The following is a 22060-nucleotide window of genomic DNA, read 5'->3' as shown; positions in this document are numbered from 1 at the left end:
ACTTCCCACTTCTGTTTGTTACCATGTGTTCACAGTAAAGATGATCTTTGATAATTAAAGATTTTTGATGACTAGTTGATGCTAGTACCAGATAAATACAGTCAAAACAAAGTCCGGCCACATCTGTAAGCCAAAAGTACAGTTCTGCAGACCAGATATTTACTCAATTTTTGTATTTGCAGATAAATCTTTAAATCATTTAGTTACTTTATCCTTGGCAGGCAGAAGTGCCTGTTTTTTTCATTGACTTTTTATCCAGTAGGCTTTCAGCACTGACTACTATGTTGTAAGAGTTTGTAAGTCTCTCAGATTACACTTTTTCAACTGATACAGTATGATAACATACTCTTTAAAATACATCATTGCTATTTTTATTTTTATTTTGAAAAGCTGTAACAATTTTTGCTTTTAAAGAACTCATCATGTGTATATTTAAAATATTAATTCCTTTTTATTTTGTTTTTTTTAACCCTCACTGGCGGATATTTTTTCCCATTGATTTTTAGGGGAGCAGAGGGGGAGGGAGGGAAACATCGATGTGAGAGAGACACATCAATTGGATGCCTCCTCCACTTGGGATCAAACCTGTAACCCAGGTACATGCCTTTGACTAGAAATTGAACCCAGACCCTTCAGTCCTTGGGTTGATGCTCTAACCACTGAGTCATGCTAGCCAGGGCTAAATTCCTTTTTTAAAAATGCTGAATGATTTCAAATGACAGTGCAACTGAATTGGCACCATAATTAAATTTAAACATGTTCTATTACATAAGACACAACAAGACAACTTAATATTTATGCAGCTAGAGGGAAAATAGGTTTATTATATTTTCATTTGTAATTTACAATTTCATCCAGTTTCTTTGGAGTAGATGTCCCCCTTTTGTACATAAAAGAATTCTAATATATCAGTTTCCTTTTCATCAGTGCAGCAGTGGATTGAAATCAGAAATCATCTAATCTCTCTTCAAAAGAAAAAATTTTTTTGAAATTGGTTTTAGAGAGAGGGAGAAGAGGAGAGAGAAAGAAACATCAGTCAGTTGCCTCCTGTATGTGCCCAACCAGGGATCGAACCCACAACCTTTTGATGTATGGGATGATGCCCCAACCAACTGAGCCACATTGGCCAGGGCTAATCTTTTGTTTTAACTCAGTGATTTTTTTTTTTTTTTTTTTTAATATATATCTTTATTGATTCAGAGAAAGGAAGGGAGGGGGAGGGAAAGAGTTGAAATATCAATGATGAGAGAGTCGCATTGATTGGGATCGAGCCCTCAACCAGGGCATGTGCCCTGACTGGGAATCAAACAGAGATCTCCTGGATCCTAGGTCGATGCTCAACCACTGAGCCGTGCCCAGCTGGGCTCAGTGACCTATTTTTAATTATAAAGTTATAAATTTTATTTTAAAATATTACTAAATTCTAAAATATAACTTAGATAAAAAAATTAAACCAAATTTAATATTGAAACGCAAAACAAGAGTACTCTTACTGTGTTTCTACATGTATAGAAAAAAGTACCCTCGTGTTTCCAGATATATAGGAAAACTGAAACTTCAAGATAATAATTTACTGGATCATAATGAGGCTATGAGATTATAGAAGGTCTAACTATTGAAAATAGTAGTAAGAGCACAGTAGAAGTAATGAACACAAAGATCTTTTATATTTACTCACATATTTGCTTTAGTGGTGTTCATTCTTTACTGCAGATTTAGAATCCCGTTTGGTATTACTTATTTTATGCCTAACGAACTTTATTTTGTATTTTGAATTCTGTCAAATTTTTGACTCAGAATGTTTTTAAAGTGAGCAATTAAAAAAAACCACATTTTATATATCTCTTAACCAGTTTTTTAAACGTTTATTTTCTTTTGTTTTTTCAATTGCAGTTGACATTCAGTATTATTTTAGTTTCATGTAAACAGTATAATAGTAGATATTTATATCATTTACGAAGTGATCTCCTGGATAAGTTTAATACCCACTGGCATCATACATAGTTATTAGAGTTTTGTATCTATACATACTATCTTTTAGGCTGCATTTGTCTTTGTTGTATAGGATATACAGGGTGGAGCAAAAGCAGGTTTACCGTTTGTATGAAAAATAATACAATAATTAATAAATAGTACAAAAACAAACTGTTTGTCATACTCACAACTGTAAACCTCCTTTTGCCCCACCATGTACGTAAGTTTCGTATGTTAAATGCTTATCCTCAATCCTCATGTCATTGTAGTCATTTTGTTGCCTGAAGTTCATTTTCTAGTAGATATCACAGAAAGCACTCATGGAACAGTATTCTGAATTCTTGCATGTTGCTAATGGTGCCCTTTATGCTTGAAAATGTTTTACTGCATGTAAAATCTTTGGCTCGCATTTTATCTTCTTGATTATTTTAAATGTTATTCCATTTTTTTCTGGCATTAAAAAAATTGTTGTCAAAGTTTGATAATCTAATTTGGCCTTTTAAAATTGACTTTGCCTTGTTCTCCAAAAGATTTTTTTCTTTAAATTATGTTTAATATATATGTTGGTATTTGTTTTTCTGGGTTGATAGTTGTAGTTAAAAAGAATGCTTTTTCAATGTGTAATTTCAAATCTTTTATTTGAGGAAAATTTTATGTGTTCTTTTGCCATGGGTTTGCTTAGATTTCCTTCTTCAAGGACTACTGTTTTCTGTCACATCTTCTTTGTCTGTCTTGCAATATTTGTCACATTTTGACCTTAAACTTTTTTAACCTATTTTATCTTCTGTTTCTCTTAAAGACATAATCTATTCTGTTTACTCACTTTTATGTACATTCTAGTTCAGTCTTTATTTCTGAAAGTATTTTTAAAATTTTTAGTAATTGTTCTGTTATTATGAGTTTTTCTAACTCATCATATAATTTTCTTTTTTTTTCTTTTCTTTTTTTTAATATATCTTTATTGAGAGAGGAAGGGAGAGGGAGGGAGGGAGACAGATAGAAACATCAGTGATGAGAGAGTCATCATTGATCGGCTGCCTCCTGTGCACCCCGGACTGGGGATCGAGCCCGCAACCTGGCCATGTGCCCTGACCAGGAGTTGAACCTTGATCTCCTGGATCTTGGGTCGATGCTCAACCGCTGAGCCATGCCCAGCCGGGCAAATCTCATATCATTTTCTTAATGTCTTGTTTTGAAATATGAGGTTATAATTTTTATCTGTCCTCTATGCATGTTTTTCCAACACGTTTTATCTGTAGAGATGTTATTTATTCCTTGTGTATTTTATTGTGATAAATTTGTGTAGTATTTGAAATCTATACTTTCTTTTTGCTCATTTTTATATGAGATTAGATTTTCTGAAATTTCAGAGTATTTTGTGGTTCAGGGTACCTTTTAAAATTGGTTTTGTTGTTTTTTGTGTAGTGTTAAAAAATACAGAGATTTTTTTTTTTTAGTTTTCCTGTCACTGTATTTCTATCCCACATGTATCTGGCACTTCTCTTTCCTTTTTATCTCTTGTGCCTTTCTTACTCAATTTTTATTCCATTTCCAGCAGTTTCCCCTCCTTGTGGAGCCCTGTTCTAGAGGGAGCCATAGTTGGTCAATTTCAAGAGTTCATAAAAGCTAAACTGCTCCTGTTTCACTCTTACCATGGATGCCTTTGCTGTCTGGTTGGGCAGCAACTTCCTCTCCCCTTTTTGTCTGTTGTCATCAAATTGGCCTGCCACGCTTTGCATTGAATACTTGCCTCTTAGCTCTTTTGGGCTTCACCTGTTCTCAAATGTGTGGTTCACCTTGTTGCCTCCTTTTACTTTTCACTGGTGCATATAGGCACTCAAGTTTGTGGCTGTTGGTTTGTCCTTACCCACATGGAGTTTGGGGATATACCTTGTCTCCTGGTTTTGTTTTAAATTTGCCCTTGGGCTTTGGTTGCCTCTGTTCTCTGTATTTCCTTTGGGATTCAGAGATTTAAGAATACCACCTTTCCAAGATTTTCCCCTTCAAAGCCTGTTTTAGAGACAACTCTGAAAAATACAAATTCCAGAGAAGACACTGTAGGGTTATAAAAATTTATTAAACAACTTGTACAGTAAAGTAGAATTCTTGTTTTTTATAGCTCCTCTTCTAAAAATCATATGATGTCCAAAAATGTCCCCAAAGTACACAGTTGAATAGGATTGGGTGATGAATTGTCTTTCAGAATTGGACAATGAACTACCTTTCAGAATAGGACCATCATCAGACATTTGAATACATTATTCTGAAGAATCGGATTTTATTCTCAACTGTTGCAGAAACTTAACATTGATCTTAATAGCTTCTGCTGCTGCTTTCTCTTGAGAGATGTGAGCTAAAGCATTTGAATGTATTCTCAATTGACCTTAGTATAGTCTGTTCCGCTACAATATGTGGTACCTCCACAATATCAGTTAATGTATACAGTGCTGGTAAATAGGGGAATAGTGTTAGTATAACATGGATGGTGTGTTGTTATATATGTGATTTCCTGGATAATGGGAGTGGAATTTTGTATTTCATCAAGAAAGTAAAAAAATTTAAGTTAAGCTGTTACAGATACAAAAGCTCTGCCCACTGTCAGACACAGACTTTTTAATTAAAGGTGATAACCCACTGTGGGGGTGTCCCCCCAGAGAGGTACAGCCTGGTCTAACAGGCTCCTCTCATGTGGCAGTTTGCATTTCCTTTTGTGTCCATCTTAGCAGCCTTACTGGCTTAAAGCTTCACTTATTAGCTCCCACAAACCTTTGTTTCTACTTTTCTGTTTATAATACCTTTTATTAAGCTTTAAGGTAGCATTTCAGCTGCTCTTGACTGCCTACCTGGTGTGTCCAAATTATCTCTGGAGGTCCCTGTCATTGTTTTTGTAAGTGCTATGGTTATGGAGTTTCAGAGGCATTGACTGATTGGCCCCAGTGTACCCCTCTCTACCCTTCTGGACTCACCCCCCCACACACATAAGCCTTGATATTTTTAGTGTTACAGAATGCAGGGTTTTCAGAAACATGTACTTATGTTAATAGCACATGTATTAAGAGACTTTCTTAAGAGGGTGCTGGAGCTTAGTGTAGTTGGGGCTTTGTGGCATTATTTGTGTTCTTGAAGGACTTTATAAAGAGACCCCTATATTTTCTAGTCGTGGAGATCCCATGTTTGGGATATGTGAGGCATCCTGTTCGTTTTAAAATGCAGAGGAATGACAAACAGTAAAAATTTGAGGAATTTTGTTGTGGGTCACTGAGGCATTACTTTGTGCTATACAGTATTCCCCGCTTATTCACAGGGGATATGTTCCAAGACCCTCAGTGGATGCCTGAAACTGCTAATAGAACCAAACCATGTGTATAGTATGATTTTTCCTGTACATACATACCCATAATAAAGTTTAATGTATAAATTAGGCACAGTAAGAGTTTAAAAATAATAACTAACAATAAAATAGAACAATTATAAGAATATACTGTAATAAAAGTTATATGAAATGTGGTCTGTGTCTCAGACTATTTTATTGTACTATGCTAACCCTTGTGGTGATGTGAAATGATACAGTGCCTATGTGATAAGATGAAATGAGATGAATGACACTGGCATTGTGATGAAGCCTTAGGCTACTTTAAGGGTTACTTGAACAAAAGCACTGCGATATCAGGACAGTCAGTGTGATAACTGAGACAGCTACTAAGTGACTAACAGATGGGTAGATAGCGTATACACTGTGGATTCGCTAGACAAAGGGTTGTTTCACAGGTGGGGTTGGAGCCAGTTGGCGTGAGATTTTATGATGCTACTCAGAATTCATTTTAAAACTTAAGAATTGTGGGGGGTTTTGAAATTTTCATTTAATATTTTTGGACCACAGATAAGTGAAACTACAGAAAGCAAAACCATGGGGTGAGAGAGTGGAGTGGGGGGGCACCCATCAGCTACTGTAATGACATTGTTTTGATGGAACTATGTAAAGTTAGAGAAACTACTCAGTAAAAGTAAAATTCTACATTGGATGATATTTGCAGTATTATCTTTTTTCTGTTTTGATCCAAATAGGGAATTGTAATTTTGGCCACATACAATACCAAGGTTTGTTTCAGAAATAATAGAACAATATTCAACCTTTAGAAAATGCATAGTGGTATATTATTTGCTGTAGCGTAAAAGCCTCAGATACAAAAAAGTAGAGAAGTTATTACTGTTGAATAAGAATATTGATTATATGTATAAATTATATGTAATACAGATTTAAAAATCTAGTCCTTATCAAAAGATTTCACGTAGTCTCATTAAAACAGTAAGGAATTACAGGCTGATATTACAGTATGTTAGAAAATTGTTCATGTGGCAGGTGACATTAGAAAAAAATTTACAAATGAGAAAAATCAGGCTATTGCTTGGAATATACTTTAGTCAGTAATATTATAAAAATAGTATAGACTGGTCATATGTGAATTTGCCCCATATAAGGAAATGAATAGAGAACTTTGTTAAGGAGTAGACTCCTTAGTGTTAATTTGGGCATCTAAAGAATTGAGGTGGTAATTGGGAGATGTGGCAGTGGCAGGCCCTATTATTTTTTGTCATTTTTGGTGATATGTGATATGCCAGCAAATTCCAGTAAGGTTCTCTCTCGTACCCTAAGTGCTCATGAAACAACCTCTATCCTTTTAGGTAGTTCTAGGAATAAGGGAAAATTGCTAAAAATTCAGAGCATATTGTACAGTTCAGCATTTCAGTAGCATGGAAATTGAGTGGACCCTGGGGAAAGGATCTGAATTGTGAGGATGCTGTAATTATATTTGTGTATTGTAATTGCATTAATAAATACTCTTATGACACTCAAAATTTTCCTGTGTTTTCTACCAATATTAGGTATTTTGTTTTGTTTCTCCTGGATTTGAAAAACAGAGAAATAGATCATACAATATTTTGTCCCTTTTATGAGGTATAGTTGTCATACAACATTATGTTAGTTTCAGGTCTATACAACATAATGATTTGATATATGTAAATATTGTGAAATGATCACCACAATAAGTCTAGTTAGCATCCATTACCATACATAGTTCAGAGATTTTTTTTTCTTATTATAAGAACTTTAAAGTTTTACTCTTTTAGCAACTTTCAAATATGCAATATGGTATTATTAACTATATCCACCATGCTGTACATTATATCCCTGTGGCTTATTTATTTTTTTATTGGAATTTTGCACCTCTTAACTCTCTTCGCTCATTTTTCTCCCTCACTCTGCCCCCACCTCTGTCTGACTTATTTCACTTAGTATAATGCCTTTAAAGTCTGCTCATGTTTTTGCAAATGGAAAGATTTTATTATTTTTTGTGTGGCTGAATAATATTGCATTGCACATGTATAACACATTTTTTTTATTCATCAATGAACTACTTAGGTTGTTTCCATTTGTTGGCTATTGTAAATAATGCTGCAGAGAACATGGTTGGGGTGCATATCATATTTTATCATTTAAAAGTGTAACCTATAAGGCAGAATGACTACTCAATGAATGTTTTTCCTTTTATATCTTAAGGAAGAGAGAGAAAATCCTTCGAAACGGAGTAGAATTGAACGTGATATAGATAATAATCTGATCACATCAACACCGAGAGCAGGAGGAAAACCTAACAAACAGATATCTCGAGTAAGACGGAAAAGTCAAGTAAATGGAGGTTTGTTAATATTTAGATAATTGCTTTATTAGGTACAGGCAGAGATCTCACCCAACATATTCCTTTTCTGTTTTTAAAAATCTACTTTAAACAATTTTTGCCTAGTTTTTGTAATGTCCTTTGCATTATGTATTATTAGCATGAAGTGAGATGAAAATTTACCTTCTTACAATACATCTACTTTGATGAATTAAAATGAAAAAGGCAGAGCAACTAGCTTTATACTATTTAGCATGAAAATGTATATGGAGCAACATTTTGGACTTCTAATAAATTCATTTCTTAAAGCAATAATAGTCGTGACTTAATTTGTACATGCATAGATTTGAAGTATATACTTAATAAATACAGAGAATTTGTTTCTTCGTCATGGAATTTCAGAGCTTAGACGGGGTTGGATCATTCAGGCCAGTTGTTTTCAGCTAGGGGTGGTTTTGTCCCCCTGGGGAACATTTGTCAATATCTGGAGACTGTTTTGGTTGTCAGTTGAGGGGATGCTACTAAACATCCTACAGGCCATCTTCTCACAACAAAGAATTATCCAGCCCAAAGGTCAATAGTATTGCTGTTGATAAACCCTGTTCAAGCACCTCAAAGTCAAAAGGAGAAAAACAAGAAGGACAAGCAGAAAAATCTCTAAAGAACAACACTTAAGAGCATAGAGCCTTTTAACCAAAGCTATTTTAAACACAACAGCAATAATAATTTCTTAGCTTTTTCCTCTTAATGCAGTGGTGTATCTCTGTTGTTAGAATTGACCAATAGGGAGGAAAGGGATAAAGTAACAAGTTAAAAGAACTATAGCAAACAAGGAAAGAAATGAGGTAGATACTAAGGTTGTGGAAGGTCAAGGTTGATTAATCAAAACATTTGTTTGAATTTATTTTTAAATATTTTTCAAAAACCCAAGGGAAATTTTTTATTCACAAGAAACTTAAAGAAAACTGGTTATTCTCCCTATCCACTTTGAAATGGTGCCTCAAAATCCATAAATAACTTTTGACGAAGTAACCGCTTGAGCTAAAGCCGACCCCATAAGTAACTTTTGATGCTGTTATTCATTAGAAATGAATTAGAGGTTAAGTTTTGTGAAGTAGACAGCATCCCAAAATATAAATACCCAAACACAAAAGTTTGCACTTGTTTTTTGATATTGTAACTTGTTTTACTTACAAAGAGTTTATTTCACTCTCTGTTAACCTGTGTTGATTTGAAGCCTTTCAGTCTATATAATTCTAAATGTAAATCTACAGTTGACCCTTCAACAACATGGGGATTAGGGGCACCAACCAACCCCCTGCACAGTCGGAAATCCACATACAACTTTTGACTTCCCCAAAACTTCAGTCTGCAGATGGTCAGGACCCTTATATAAAATGGCATAGAACAATGCATACAATGTGCCCTTTGTGTCCGTGGATTCCCAACCATGGATCAAAAATACTGATTTTAATATAATAGTATAATAAATACTGTTGAATCTGTGGCTGCAAAACCTGGGGAAATGGAAGGCCAACTGTGTATTTATTGAAGAAAATCCAAGTTTAAGTGGGCCAACATAGTTCAAACTCATGTTGTTCAAGGGTCAACTGTACTTTGAAAAACTCAGCCAGTGTGGCTCAGTGGTTGAGCATCGACCTATGATCCAGGAGATTGTGGGCTTGATCCTTAGTAGGGGATCTTTTTTTTAAAGACATATTTTTTAAAAAAACACAAAACTCAGTGAACTTTAGCATTTATAAAGCATTAGAAGTAAATTTGTATAAAAATCATTTGACTTGTTATATGCATATATACCTAACCCATGGACACAGAACAAGATGGGGTTGAAGACCTGGGGAGGGGGTGGGAGCGAGGTGGAGGGGGTCAATTGGGGAGGAAAAATGGGACACCTGTAATACCTTCAAAAATAATGATAAATTAAAAAAAAAAAAATCATTTGACTTACAGAAGCGATTTTCCTCAAGATTTCTTTAAATAATAAACTTTCCTAACAATGTCAGTTACTCTTCATGAAGTATTTTGAGGGGGGAAATTATTTTTACAATGAATGATTTAGAACACATTTCTGAAAGCCATGTTTTCTAGATTACAACTTTTTTTGTTGTTTCTTTCTTAGAAGCTGGTAGTTATGAAATGACAAATCAACATGTTAAACAAAATGGAAAATTAGAAGATAACCCTTCCTCTGGCAGTCCTCCAAGGACTACATTGTTGGGGACCATATTTTCTCCCGTCTTCAACTTTTTTTCACCAGCAAATAAAAATGGTAAGTATAAACCATTAACCATAATTTGGGTTTAAAAAATTAATGGTTTTCTTGGTTTTTTAAAAGACCTATTTGATTTTAATGTTATATTTGTTAGCATCTTATGTTTGTTTTTAGCCTCATTAAAAATACGCAGCTCCTAAAAGGCTTTTTTTTAAGTGACTGAAATAAATATAGGGTATATTTGATTCTGTTGAAGTGAATGAACTCTACTTTCACTATCTGAAAAGCTAGATGATGTAAACTTTGGGCTGCAGGGAAAGTTTTATTTTTTCTTTGTTGGATGACTTCTGTAATCCTTACAATGTGTACAATACAGGAAAGAATCTAGAAGCATTTTCAGTATTCTAGATCAATAAAGTAGAATTTTTTTCTGAATATTTTAAGTGAGTTGAAACAAGGTCATTTTTTTAAAAATATATCTTTCTTGGTTTCAGAGAGAGGAAGGGAGAGAGAGAGAGATAGAAACATCAGTGATGAGAGAGTCGTCATTTATCGGTTGACTCCTGCATGCCTCTGACTGGGGATCGAGCCCTTAACCCGGGCATCTGCCCTGACCGGGAATTGAACCATGATCTCCTGGATCCTAGGTCAATGCTCAGCCACTAAGCTACGCCCGGCCAGGCAAGGTCATTTTTTTCTAACAGTTTATTTTTTATTATCATTTGGTTGGTCCCCCCCAGACCCCACAGGGATCTTCAATTTAGTCAAATAGTAAAACTACCCTGATTCAAATGAATTGAAGTTTTTCATTATATAATGTTTTTGCAAAAGAACTGAAATAGGTTTCTTTATCCATGTATTTTTTAAAAAAAGATTTAGTGTAGTGTCTTATTTTCTGATGATTAATACCTAATTTATACTTGATAATTTAGTCTCTAGACTATTTGAGGGTAAGAGATCATGTCTTTATTTTTGCATCAGCCATGTTGTTTGATACAGTATTGGGCACATGAAAAATAGTCAATAAGTGCCTGTTGCCTGGTTAAAATTCTAATTTGAATTATGTTTCTGGATGTTGGTGTAATTTTTATGAGGCAGAATAGGGTACTGTAAAATCAAGATGCGCTGGGGGTGAAAATAATGCATATTAGCACATTAACTTGACTGTGAAGTCCTATAGTGGAAACAAACAAAAAAAACACTACCTTTAACTTTTTAACCCAGTATTTCCTAGACATATTTAACTAAGAACCCTATTCTCTGGAACATCTATTAACATCTTGTAGAACTAGTGCCTCATAGAACATCTTTGGAAATAAATGTTTTGGATAGTAGAGAAAGAATGGGCTTTGAAGTTAAATTTGTTTTAAAATTCCAGCTCTGCAACTCTTTATCCGTGTGACCTTGGACCAGTTCTCTTGAGCCTCTTAATCTGTGAGAGAGGATAATTATACTTAAATGTGAGGGGTAATTTGAAGATTTTAGTTCATTCCACAAATATTGAACGTCTAGTGTAATCCAGCCATTGTGTTAGTCTCTGGAGATTTAAAGATGATTAACACATGGTTCCTGCTCTAAAGAAGCTTACTTTTACAAGAGGAAGGGATATATGTAAATGAGTACAATAAATTTTTATAAGTGCACTGATAGAGCTATGGGGCAGTAGGGTATTCAAAAAATGGAGTGATTCTGTATTCTGGGTGGTGGTTCACAAAAGGCATCATAGAAAAGCTGAATCTTGAAAGGCTGTACAGGTGGAAGGAAGCAGCATGAGCAAAGGCATAACGTATTTGAGACACTGAAATTAGTTTGTCACAGATGGAGCATTGGATTTGAGGAGTGCACAGGAAGGGATAAGATAAGAGAGTTATAAAGAAGTTAGATTATAGAGCTAACATGTAAGATATTTGAACTTTATCCTTAGTTAGAGGGGATGATTAAAATGGTTTTAAGCTGGTGAATTTTAAGAACTGATTCGTGTTTTCTAAAGATCTCTTTGGTAGTGTATAGGTTAGATTCTAAAGAGGATGGATGCAGGAGGAACAGTTAGACTTCATACAACCTAACTGTGGTATTAGAGAAGAAAGATGAGAGTAATAGAATGGACAAACTCCCCCTCCCCCCTTCCCCCCTTCCTCCCTCCCTCTTTGCCTCTGTCCTTCCCGTCCACTCTCTCTAGAAATCAATGGCTAAAATATCCTTGGGTGGGTGTTGACAAAAAAAAAAAGTCATTGGTTTCTTTTGCCAGAACATTTTCAGAGGAGTGGTTGGAGTTTGAAGCCTAACATACAGAGTTAAGAGTAAAATGGAGAGTAAGAAAGGAAGCAGCAAGTGTAGATTACTGTTATAAGGAACATGAATATGAAAGAAACTAGAGAAGTCATAAAGTCTCAAGGGATGGTTTGTATTTGTGAGAGACAAGCATGTTTTTAAGTCTCAGAGAAGGGTCTAATAAGTTGAAAATAGAGGAAAAAATAACAAACGATGAAAATTTCTGGAGTTTACTGATAAGAATGGGATCAAGAGAACAGGTAGAAGGATTGGAATTGAAACAGGGAGAAGAAACATTTTTCTCCAAAGCTGGAGAAAGGAAGCTGTGAAGGTGTGTGCAGATATAAACGTTTGGGTTGATAGCTATAATTTTTTCTCTGAAGGAGGAGATGGTGTCATTTGCTGAGATAATTCTGGTGGCAGGGATTAAAGAGAGTGGTGAAGGTTTAGGATGTATGCTGTTGGGAGGGTGTAAGTAAAAGCTGAATGACACACACACACAAAGTTCTGAGTAGCATGCTATAGGCCTAGCTAAGATAAGAGGGTTTTATTTGGAGCATGACAAGTCCTTATAATTGTATTGTTTCTGTGCCTGAGAAGCCTGTAGGTTAGATTGATTCAGTAAGGATTTCTTTGATAGGTGACAGTGGAAAGACAAGGGAGCAAAAAAGACACTGAGGCTGCTGGCTTGAGAGTGGTTTAATAAATGATACACCTAACTAGATGAAGAGGGTGAGGAAGAAGCTCTCGTGGGATGTGTCATGGGATAAAAGAGACTGGTCTTTATTAAACATGGTTATCACATGTAATAGTATCAATTAGATAATTTAGAAGATTAGGAGGTTGTAGTAGGGAATTAATATATTTGAATTTTATGTTTCAGAGGTATACAGTTTCTTAGTGTTAATGTCCAGGTTATGGCCATGGTAATATCTGCTAAAGAGCAGTCTGAATGAAGATGAAGCTAAAGAGGGCAAGACCTTTGAGGATTAGTCATTGGATGAGTCATTGGCGCATCACCTGTAAGAACAACTAGACAGGCACTTAATAGTGCAATAAACCGGTTAAATTTATTTAGGTGTTAAATTCCTCTGTGATTGAGAGAGGATGCTGGTACCCTAGCCAGTTTTGCTCAGTGGTTAGAGCGTTGGCCCACAGACTGAAGGGTCCCAGGTTCGATTCTGGCCAAGGGCACAAACCTCAATTGCAGCCTCAATCCCCTTGGGGCATGTACAGGAGGCAACCAATTGATGTCTCTCTCTCACATCAATGTTTCTCTCTCTCCCGCTCTCTGAAATGCAATGGAAAAACATATTCTCAGTTGAGGATTTTAAAAGGGGAGAGAGAGGATGCTGGCAATAGATAGTAGATGACAGCAGTGGGGATAAATGAAGAATTATATAGCCAGGAGACGTCAATCTGAAAGGAGCAGGCATTTTTGCACATTTTGGAAACCAATGATCTGGTAGCAGCAATAGAGGTAAATGAATTCTGATTCAGTTAGTATATTGTGTGGGAGAATAAAGAGCTTTGAGGGATGGGTATAAGGAAAAGAGATTTTGGGGGGAGAAGGTTAAATTTAAAGCAATTAGGAAGAAGGAATATTCTGTGAGGAAGTTGAGAGTATTGGAGGTTGATTTTGTTGTTGAAAATGACTTGGAGGAATCTATTAAAAAAATGGAGTTGGGGGTCATTCCATAATGGAAGAAGAATTGGGCAGCATGGTCATGTAGATGCTGGCTGAATATAATGAGGAAACTAACTTCAATCTTTATTAAGATGGAATCTTGTTGAGAATTTGTCCTTGTGTCTTTGAATAAAAAGGCCCCCATGTTTAGGGGAACAATTAGCTCATTCTTGGATAACTGCCTCTGGTTTAAAAATCACAACTGCCCACATTGGCTAGGGTGTTTAGTACTGAAAGGATCAGGAACTGTTTGAGGTTAATGAATATATATAATGCCTAGATATATTAGGCACTTAATAAATGATACTTGCTTTAATGTAAAGAAGTTCCGTAGTCAACAATACTGCATTATATCCTTCATAGTTGCTAAGAGAATAGATCTTAAGTGTTCTAACCACAAAAAAGAAATGATAATTATGTTGTGGGATAGAGATGTTAACTAATGATAGGTTGGTAATCATATTGTACTATGTAAATCAATATCTACACCTGAAACTTACAGTGTCATGTCAATTATGTCTCAGTGAAAATAAAATTCTAAATTATAATTGAGTATAAATGGGTGTTTCTAAACTATTTGAACACTCTTAATAACTTTGTTTACAAGTACTACTCTAGCTTATAATAGTCTTTATTCCTCATTGTTTGAAATGTCTAGAAAAGACTCACTAAACAGTGGTATCCTCAGCTTTGTTTCTGTTGTATTTAGTTTTTGTAAATATTTATGGGTTTTATTTTATTTTATTTTTATTGAAATATATTTGACCTATAACATTGTAAATTTAAGGTATGTAACATGTTGATTTGGTACATTTATATATTGTAATATGATAGCTGTTATAGCAATAACTACTACTGTTATCATGGTCCATAATTACCCTTTCTTTCTATTGGTTGGAATAATTAAGTCCTAGTCCTGTACATTAGATTTCTAGGACTTATTTATTAATTGTTGTAAATTTGTACCCTTTAACATCTTTTATTCTCCCACCCCCTATGAGTTTTTAAATGATGATTTTTTGGACACCGAATCCTCATTTCAGGAACATCAGGATCCGATTCCCCAGGACAGGCTGTGGAAGCTGAAGAGATAGTAAAACAACTTGATATGGAACAGGTGGATGAGATCACTACCAGTACTACGACATCAACTAATGGAGCAGCTTACTCAAATCAAGCAGTTCAAGTGAGGCCATCAATAAATAATGGTTTAGAAGAAGCTGAAGAAACAGTTAATCGTGATATCCCACCCCTTACAGGTGAGGAAAATGTCTTGTCTTATGCATCTTTAAGAACAGTTTATAAAAATATAGTATTTTATATTTTTTCTTAAATGTGCAGATTAAATGCATTTTTTTCTTCCTTGAAGTTAAGAAAATTTAAATTGGAAATAAAACTCTACCCCAAATTTAGTCATTTTAAAATTGAATTTTTTTTTTTTAAATATATCTTATTGATTTCAGAGAGAGGAAGGGAAAGAGAGAGATAGAAACATCAATGATGAGAAGAGTCGTCATTGATCACTTACCTCCTGCACTCCCCCAACTGGGGATCAAGCCCTCAACACAGGCATGTGCCCTGACCGGGAATCGAACCTCAGTCTCTTGGATCCTAGGCTGATGCTCAACTGCTGAGCCACACCCAGCCAGGCAAAATTGAATTTTTAAAAAAGGTTGTTTTAATTCAGTATTAATATTTTACAGTTTAATTATTTGTACTAGTCTTACTACTTGGAGAAATTTAACACAACTAGCAAAATATGTGCTTACTTTATTAATATAATTATTATAATTGTAATAGTCTTAGACCCTTAGGTCTAAAGTTCCTACCTAGAGGCAGTCTCATACCTTCAGATTTGTTTCATACATAGATGACTTTCCCCCCAAAAGAAGCTTCTGTTCCTGGATCTCTCCCTGTACCCAAACTTTGCAGCCTACTTCGGGATCCTTATAAAGGCCTAACATAACTGTTTTATGCTGATTACCTTGCCCAATGTTACAGGCTGTTGAATGGTAAACCCAGGGCTTTTGGCTTCCAGTGTGATTTTTATTCTGCTTTATAAACCTTTGTATTTATTTTATGTGACAACTGTGAAGATGGAGAAGGGATTTCTATAACCTTAGGGGTTTCTAGAGGGGAAAAAGTAAGACTTACTCTAGTTGTCTCATTCGTTTACTTACTATGCCCCTAACATTCTTTGAACACCTGTTTTTGTGATGGGCACTGTAAGAGTGCATGACCTAATTGATGAGACAAGTATACACAAAAATAACTATACAATGTGGTGAGTGCTATTAAAAATAAATGAGCAATGAAATATTACTCAGCCATAATAAAGAATGAAATCTTGCCATCTGTAACAACATGGATGAATCTAGAGAGTATTACACTAAGCTAAATAAGTCAGAGAAAAATACTGTGGTTTGCTTCATAAGTGGAATGTAGAAAATAAACAAAACAGAAACAAACTCAGAATACAGAGAATGAATTCGTGGTTGCCAGATGGGAGGGGGCTTGGGGGGATGAGTGAAAAAGGTGAAAGAGATTAAGAAGTACAAATTGCCAGTTATTAAAATAGTCACAGGGATGTAAAATTCAGCATAGGAAATATAGTCAGTAACATTATAATAACTATGTATGGTATCAGACAGGTATTAGATTAACATGGGTGATTACTTTGTGTGGTATGTAAATGTCTAATCACTGTGTTGCACACCTGAAACTAATATTGTCTGTTAACTGTAATTAAAAAATAAATTTTAAAAACTAATAAATGAGCAAAATAATGCGGTGGTACATTGCAGTTACTCTGATTGATAGGATCATGAGAGGATAGGAGTAAAATTGTTGCTGATCTTAAAAGATGAATATGAGAGACAAAATTACTACTTTTCCCTAACTTCAAGAATGTAGCCAAAAAGAACCAGAAGGAAGGAGTCTGGCTCTCTCATTGACTTAGCTTTGTGACTTTGGACTATTTAAGATCTGTGAGACAGTTTTCTTAGCTTTAAAAGAGAAAGAGATGTTTTGAGAGAAAGATGAAATGTGAAAAATGTTTAGCATGAAGACACTCAAATATTCCCTTTTCCCTTTCTCTGAGGTTAATAGGAATTTGAAATAGAAGTGGTTGGAAGATATTTTTTCCATTATCCCCTTGTGCTAATGAACTGTTCAGTTGGCATAAAGCTGTTAGAAAAATTACAGCAATTTTTACTGAATTCTACTGTCTTATTCCTTTAAGGCTGCTATAACAAAACTTAATTTTCGTAGTTCAGGAGGCTAGGAAATCCAAGTCAGAGTGTAGACAGCATTAGTGTCTGGTGAGGGCCTGCTTTCTGGTTCATAGACAGCTGTTTTCTCACTGTGTCCAGTGAGAAAGCTATGGCAGAAGCTATGTGAGCTCTCTGAAAGGCACTAATCCAATCACAAGGGCTCCATCTTCATGACCTCATGACCTTTCAAAGGCTCTCCCTCCAAATATCATCACATCAAGGATTAGGTTTCAGTGTATAAAATGGGGGGGGGGGCCACAAACATTCAGTCTCTAGTATTCACCTTAAACTTTTATCTGTGGGATATACCTGTTTAGTTTGTAAGTTATCTTTTTCCTCTCCTTGAATTTAAGTTGTAATTATTGTCTGAGAAAATTCCCAACATAATTTCTAAAGCTCTATCAGTTGATAGAATTTTAGCTCAAACATAGAGCAGATTATGTGTCATGAAATATAGAATTGCTTGATTATTTTAAGTTGCTCATACATTAGAAATAAATAATGGGTCTTCTAAATCAATGATTTCTATATAGAGCAGCATTTCTTAACTGTTTAAGATCATAGACAGCCTTACGATTCCTGGAAAAATGTACATGCAACATGTTTTCATAAGTCTTCAAGGGGCCCATGGACCTCTTAAAGACTGTTGATGGATTTTAGGGTAAAATCTAGCTTTGTGCCTGGCCAGTGTGGCTTAGTGGTTGAGCACTGATCTATGATCCAGGAGATCGTGGTTTGATTCGCCTGGGTTGTGGGCCTGATCCCCAGTCAGGGGCATGCAGGAGGCAGCCAATCAATGACTCTCTCATCATTGATGTTTCTCTCTCTCTCTCTCTTCCCCTCTCCCTCTCTCTTCCTTTCACTGAAGTCAATAAAATATATTTTCAAAAAATGAAAAATAAAATCTAGCTTTGGGTCTATTTTGAGCACACATATATTGACTACCTGTATGTACCAGGCACTTGTAAAGTATTACTGCTATAAGAATGCCATGAAATGTTTATAGTTACATATATAAACACCATCCATTTAGAAATTGAATTCTTGTGGAGTGTATTTTTCTCTTAGGATTTTTTAGTTCTGCCTGCCATGGTATAGCTTGCAATTTTGTCTGTAATGGTAGTTTTTCCTTTGGATCTGGAATTAGAGTTATATGCTAATAAACTTGCTTTTAAATACTGTTTAGAAATTATTTCTGTCTTTAACCTGAAATACACAGTGCTTCAGGAAGATCTTATATAAAAGCAGTAAAATGGCATGATTAAGTGAGTAAAAGTAACATTTTATTTTTCATTTTATTAAATAGCACCAATAACTCCAGATAGTGGTTATTCATCAGCCCACGCTGAAGCCACCTATGAAGAAGACTGGGAAGTATTTGACCCGTGAGTTGTTTTCTTTTCCTTTCCTTCTTAGAGCAGAATGAAAGTACATGTGTGGAGGGGTAGCTGGATAGTATGTTATAAAGAGCATGTGACCTATTGGTATTAATACTTTTACTGAGTTACTGAAATACTAATTTGAATATTTTCAGTTTTACATGTTTGGTTTACTAGTTTAAATGTGCATTATTTAATTAAAGATGGGCTGAATTTAGTAATATATATGTGTGTGTGTGTGTATATATATTTTTAATGTTGAAATTTTCTTAAAATTTTGTTTATAGCTATTATTTCATCAAACATGTTCCACCTCTGACAGAAGAACAACTAAATAGGAAACCTGCCCTTCCATTGAAAACTAGAAGCACACCAGAATTCTCCCTAGTTTTAGACCTGGTAAGTATATTATCTGTAGATGTAAGAAAAATAAAATACTAGCCCAAAATACCTAAAAGAATATAAGTGACTGAATAGCCTTACACATTAACTATAAACATTTCTTAGGCATTCTGAAATATTTTTGTTTTGTTTTTTTAATTTATTTCTATTGTTGAAAGTATCACGGATGTCCCCATTTTCCCCCTTTGCCCCCCTCCACTCAGCTCCCGCCCCACCCCAGGCCTTCACTGCACTATTGTCTGTGTCCATGGGCCATGCATATATGCATATAAGTTCAATGACTATTAATAAACTCTCAAAAGCATGATATCGTAATGCTGACTAATAAAACTTTTAATATGCTTTTTCCATGATTTTAAATTTCATACTTTAGGGTACCAGAAGAGCTTTAAAAACTGAATGTCTATTATATAATATTAAGAATTTTCCTTGAGGAAAAGCATATTATTTTAAATATAAATTAGAACATATAGTTCTGTTTTCAGAGTTCAGTACCTTAACCTTTGCCTAGCCAAAGAGATATAAGAGAAGTATCCAGTAGTGCTAGGTATTTAAGGTATTTATTAGAGGATAAGTAGAAAGAGAAAGAAAAATTTGAAACTGATTATGGGTACTTTAGATTTGATGTGCAAGGTAGTAGAGAAACTAAAAAAGATTTTGCTAGATTATTGTTAGGAGTTGATGTGACAAGTTTGACCATGTAATTTTTAATTCAATGTGAAGACATACAGAAAAAAAGATAAGAATTGGCCGAGTTATTTTACAGAAGTGGATAAAACAGAATAAGAAGAAGTTAGGTTATAGATGAAATAGTAGAATTAGTTATGACTCAATTGTAGGAAAGAATACCTTTTTTAAGATGCTAAGAGAATACCTTGTAATGTGTAGTCTGGTGTACTATTAAAAGAAAATGAGGCCTGGCCGGGCGTGGCTCAGTGGTTGAGCATCAGCGTAGGATCCAGGAGATTACATTTCGATTCCTGGTAAGGGCACTGCCCAGGTTGCAGTCTCAATTCCCTGTTGGGGGTGTGCAGGAGGCAGCCGATCAATGACCACTCTCATCATTGATGTTCCTCTCTCTCTCCCTCTCCCTTCCTCTCTCTGAAATCAAAGGATATACTTTTTTAAAAAAAGGAAAGAAAATGAGGTATATCTAGAGTACATTTTGTGTTTACCTGCCCAGAGTTTAACTTTAGGTTAAAAGAAACATTCAGCTAATTAGATGTGGAATCACAAAGTATGAACATTTTTGTTTCATTTTAATGCATCTTAAATGCATTGAAACATTTGGGATATAGTTATTGACAATTTTGTTTTTTTTTAAAGTATTGTCACTTACTATAAATGGAAGCCCTATTTTTTTTAATCATTCAGGATTTGAGAAATAGACATATTTGCACATATCTTAGATTGAATGATATTGCCTTATTCTTTTTTTTCCCCAATTTATCTTTATTGTTGGAAGTATTACAGATATATCCCTCCTTTTTCCCCCATTGATCCCCTCCACCCCGCACCCCCTCATATGCATATAAAGTTCTATGATTAATCTCTCCCCACCCACTTCCCCACCCCTGCCTCCCCACTGAGATTCATCAGTCTATTCCATGCTTCTGTGTCTCTGGATCTATTTTGTTCCTCAGTCTGTTTATTAGATTCCACATATGAGTGAGATCATGTAAAACTGAATCAGGAAGAATCAGAAAACCTGAATAGGCCAATAACAAATTGAAGCAGCAATAAAAAAAACTCCCAGCAAACAAAAGCCCTGGTCTAGATGGTTTCACAGGGGAGTTTTCTAATTCTTTAAGTTGTAGGGTTAGATAATTTTTCTTGCTTTTTGAGGTAGGCCTGCAGTGCTGTGAACTTCCCTCTTAGGACTGCTTTTGCTATGTCCCATAGATATGGGGTTGTCGTGCATTTTCATTTGTTTCAAGGAAGTTTTTGATTTCTTTCTTGATCTTATTGGTAACCCATTCATTTTTTTTTTTTTTTTTAATTTTTAAATTTTATTTTTGTTTAAAATATTACAGATGTCCCTTTTTCATTGTTTAATAACATGTTATTTAGCCTCCATGCGTTTTTGAGTGTTTTTGCTGTAATTGATTTCTAATTTCATGCCCTTGTGATCTGAGATGCTTGATATAATTTCAGTCTTCTTGAACTTGCAGAGACTGGTTTTGTGTCCTAACATGTGGTCCATCTTTGAGAATGACCTGTGTGCACTTGAGAGGAATGTATATTCTGCAGCTTTGGGGTGAAATGTTCTGTAAATATAAATTGAATCCATCTGATCTAGTGTGCTATTTAGTCACTGTTTCTGTATTGACTTTTTGTCTGGAAAATCTATCCAGTGAAGTCAGTGGGGTGTTCAAGTCCACAATTATGACTGTATTGCTGTTGATCTCTTCCTTAAAGTTCTTAAGGTTATTATTGATATGTCCTTATTCATTGACATTTTAATTCTTTATGTCTGTGTTTCTCTCTCTGTTTCTTCTTCTAATTATAGCAGTCCCTTTAACATTTCCTGCAATGCTGGTTTGGTGGTGATAAACTCCTTTAGCCTTTTTTTGTCTGGGAAGCTCTTTATTTCACCATCTATTTTGAATGATAGCCTTGCTGGATAGAGTAGTCTTGGTTTCAGATCCTTGGTTTGCATCACCTTGAAAACTTCATGCCATTCCCTTCTGGCCTGTAGAGTTTCTGATAAGAAGTCAGCTGACAGCCTTATGGGAGCTCCTTTGTAGGTAACAGCTTGCTTTTCTCTTGCTGTCTTTAATAATCTCTCTTTGTCCTGAGTTTTGGGCATTTTAATTATGATGTATATGAGCGTGGGCCTCTTTGGATTCTTCTTGTTTGAGATTCTCTGAGCCTCCTGAACTTGTGTGACTTTTTTCTTCACCAGGTTATTGAAGTTTTCTGCCATTATTTCTTCAAACAGGTTCTCTAACCCTTGCTTACTTTCGACTTCCTCTGGCACTCATGTGATGCTAATATGTTACATTTCATGTTGTCCCACAGCTCCCTCAGACTGTCCTCCTGTTCTTTAATTGTTTTATCTTTTTGTATCTCTGATTGATTTTTTTCCACTCTGTCTTCTAATTTGCTGATCTGATCCTCAGCTTCCTCTAGTCTGTGTTTATTCCTTCCTATCTATTTCATTC

The 22060-nt window shown here is 35.1% G+C and overlaps 1 protein-coding gene across 2 annotated transcripts in view; it reads left to right on the top strand.

The window, feature by feature from the left end:
* Positions 1 to 22060, top strand: part of CTDSPL2 (CTD small phosphatase like 2) — a 73957-nt gene that overhangs the window by 29583 nt on the left and 22314 nt on the right. The window contains exons 3-7 of one of the 2 annotated variants that reach the window (XM_016211427.2): positions 7535 to 7673; positions 9796 to 9942; positions 14887 to 15102; positions 18422 to 18500; positions 18782 to 18893. In XM_016211427.2, the coding sequence (XP_016066913.1) occupies positions 7535 to 7673; positions 9796 to 9942; positions 14887 to 15102; positions 18422 to 18500; positions 18782 to 18893 (693 nt within the window). Of the gene's footprint in view, positions 1 to 7534; positions 7674 to 9792; positions 9943 to 14886; positions 15103 to 18421; positions 18501 to 18781; positions 18894 to 22060 lie in introns of both variants that reach the window. The other variant, XM_016211410.2, reaches the window with a different exon arrangement.

The sequence above is a fragment of the Miniopterus natalensis genome, chromosome 1, assembly GCF_054644295.1.
Source record: "Miniopterus natalensis isolate mMinNat1 chromosome 1, mMinNat1.hap1, whole genome shotgun sequence".
In the NCBI taxonomy this organism is placed as follows: Eukaryota; Metazoa; Chordata; class Mammalia; order Chiroptera; family Miniopteridae; genus Miniopterus; species Miniopterus natalensis.
Note: the sequence above shows the minus strand (reverse complement) of the source record. Positions and strands in the feature narration are given on the sequence as shown.